General features: G+C 53.6%; 1 protein-coding gene across 1 annotated transcript in view; it reads right to left on the bottom strand.

The window, feature by feature from the left end:
- Positions 1–2,004, bottom strand: part of DNAH9 (dynein axonemal heavy chain 9) — a 55,508-nt gene that overhangs the window by 2,092 nt on the left and 51,412 nt on the right. The window contains 2 exon segments of the mRNA XM_031062697.1: positions 13–39; positions 971–1,133. Coding sequence (XP_030918557.1) covers positions 13–39; positions 971–1,133 — 190 coding nt within the window.

Genomic DNA, 2,004 nt, shown 5'->3' with positions numbered 1-2,004 from the left:
CTTCAGCCCAGCCTTCAGGTACAGGTTTGCCAGGTCTGCCTGCAGGGGGGACACCAGGAGGGCTTGCATGCTGCAAAGCATGGGCCAGGAGCAGAAATGGGATCATTCAGAACCAATGATCAATGAGAACATCAGCACAGCTGAGGGCTGAGGCTCAGGGCTGGGCTGGGATGTTCTCAGGGCACTGCCAGGGGAGCTCAGATGTGGCTGCAGCCCTGGGCAGACACACTCCAGCAAGGCACGTGCTCCTCTCCACAGCAGCATGTCATGTCTGGGGTGTTTCAGTATCTCATTTAGGTTAGAAGAGCCCTCTAAAGACATCACATCCAACTGTTCCCCCAGAGTGGCCAAGGCCACCACTAACCCATGTCCTCAAGTGCCACATCCACATGGCTTTTAAATCCCTCCAGGGGTGTGCATTTCACCACCTCCCTAGGCAGCTGTGCCAGGGCTGGACAGCACTTTCAGCGAAGAAATATTCCCAATATCCAACCTGAGCCTCCCCTGGCCCAGCCTGAGGCCGTGCCCTCTCCTCCTGTCCCTGTTCCCTGGGAGCACAGCCCGACCCCCCCCAGATGTCCCCTCCTGTCAGGAGCTGTGCAGAGCCACAAGGTCCCCCCTGAGCCTCCTTTGCTCCAGGCTGAGCCCCTTCCCAGCTCCCTCAGCTGCTCCTGGGGCTCCATTCCTTCCCTGGACTAGCTCCAGCCCCTCCATGTCCTTCCTGTCCTGAGTGTCCCAGAGCTCTCCCCAGCACTGGAGGTGTCCCAGCACTGCCAGCACAGGGCATGGGCACTGCTCTGGCCCTGCTGCCACCCCAGAGATGAGTCAGCCCAGGTGGCCTTGACCTCTTGCCCACCTGGGCACACCTGGGCTCACCATCATCCTCCCCCATTCTCTTCCCCAACACACAACACCCCTTCAGGGCAAGCTCTGCTCTTTTTTTCCTTCCCCTCCATTTCAAGTCCCCCACCTTGAGGTCAGGGACGCCGTAGCCTTTCCTCAGGGTGATCTGGAAGACCTCCATGGAGCTGAGGAAGGCAGCCAGGCGGGTCAGGCTCTGCTTGCCTGTGCCTCCCACGCCGACCAGGAGCGCGTTCCCCCGTGGCGCCTCCAGGACGCGGCTGATGCGGCAGCTGCACCGAGCCATGCAAAACCTCTCATTAACAACACTCTTCTCCCATTTCTCTGCCCACTGCTCTTCAATACATATTTTATTCACTAGGAAATTGTGTTCTGAGCGGGGTGAAGAATGGCAGTCTCGGAGATGTGGCAGCAATCAATGCTCATCTCTCCTGAGACCTGTCCAAAAAATCCCCCAAAGTTTGGTGGCAATTTAAAATGTGCCTATTTTTTTTCCCCACCTGCCAAGTCCTGCTGGACAGAACAATGTTTAGGCAAAGGCCTGGGTGTCTTTGCAGGGAGTACAAGGGGAGAAGGATGTTACATTGGCATGCAAAAACTGAGAGCAAAATTCAAGTTTCTGACCCTCCTCCCCAGGAAAGCCCCTCTTCTCAAGGCTTTGGGATTTGTGCACAGGTGAGGCCTGCTGAGCATTACAGAACATTCACACCTGGCTGGAACGGCACAAACCTGCCTGGAAAACAATCTCTGTTCCTTTTATCCACAACACCACTACATAAGAGTGAGATTTTCTCACTCTCACAATGAATTTGCTGTTATTTCCCAGGTCTGCTCACCTGAGAGTCCTGTAGTGAACTCTTTCTCCCTTTTGTTCTCTTTAAGCAAATGCTGACACCCCCATGTGTTCCCTACTAGGTGAAGGGGGTCCAGAGGATCCCACCTGTGGAACCCTCACTGTCCAGGGTCTGAAACACAAGCCCCATTCCTTTATTCAGCTCCCTTCACTATTTTCCTGGATTAATGTAATTATTTTTCATTTAAGACTGTGAGAAACACTACCCTGCTTTATTACAACTCCAGTATTCCATAGACTATGCCCAGACTCTGACAGATTATTTTATAATTTAATAATTTCTGTGAAAT

Source organism: Geospiza fortis, unplaced genomic scaffold, assembly GCF_000277835.1.
Source record: "Geospiza fortis unplaced genomic scaffold, GeoFor_1.0 scaffold485, whole genome shotgun sequence".
Taxonomy (NCBI): Eukaryota; Metazoa; Chordata; class Aves; order Passeriformes; family Thraupidae; genus Geospiza; species Geospiza fortis.
The sequence above is the reverse complement of the archived record's forward strand: the minus strand, read 5'-3'. Positions and strand labels throughout refer to the sequence as shown.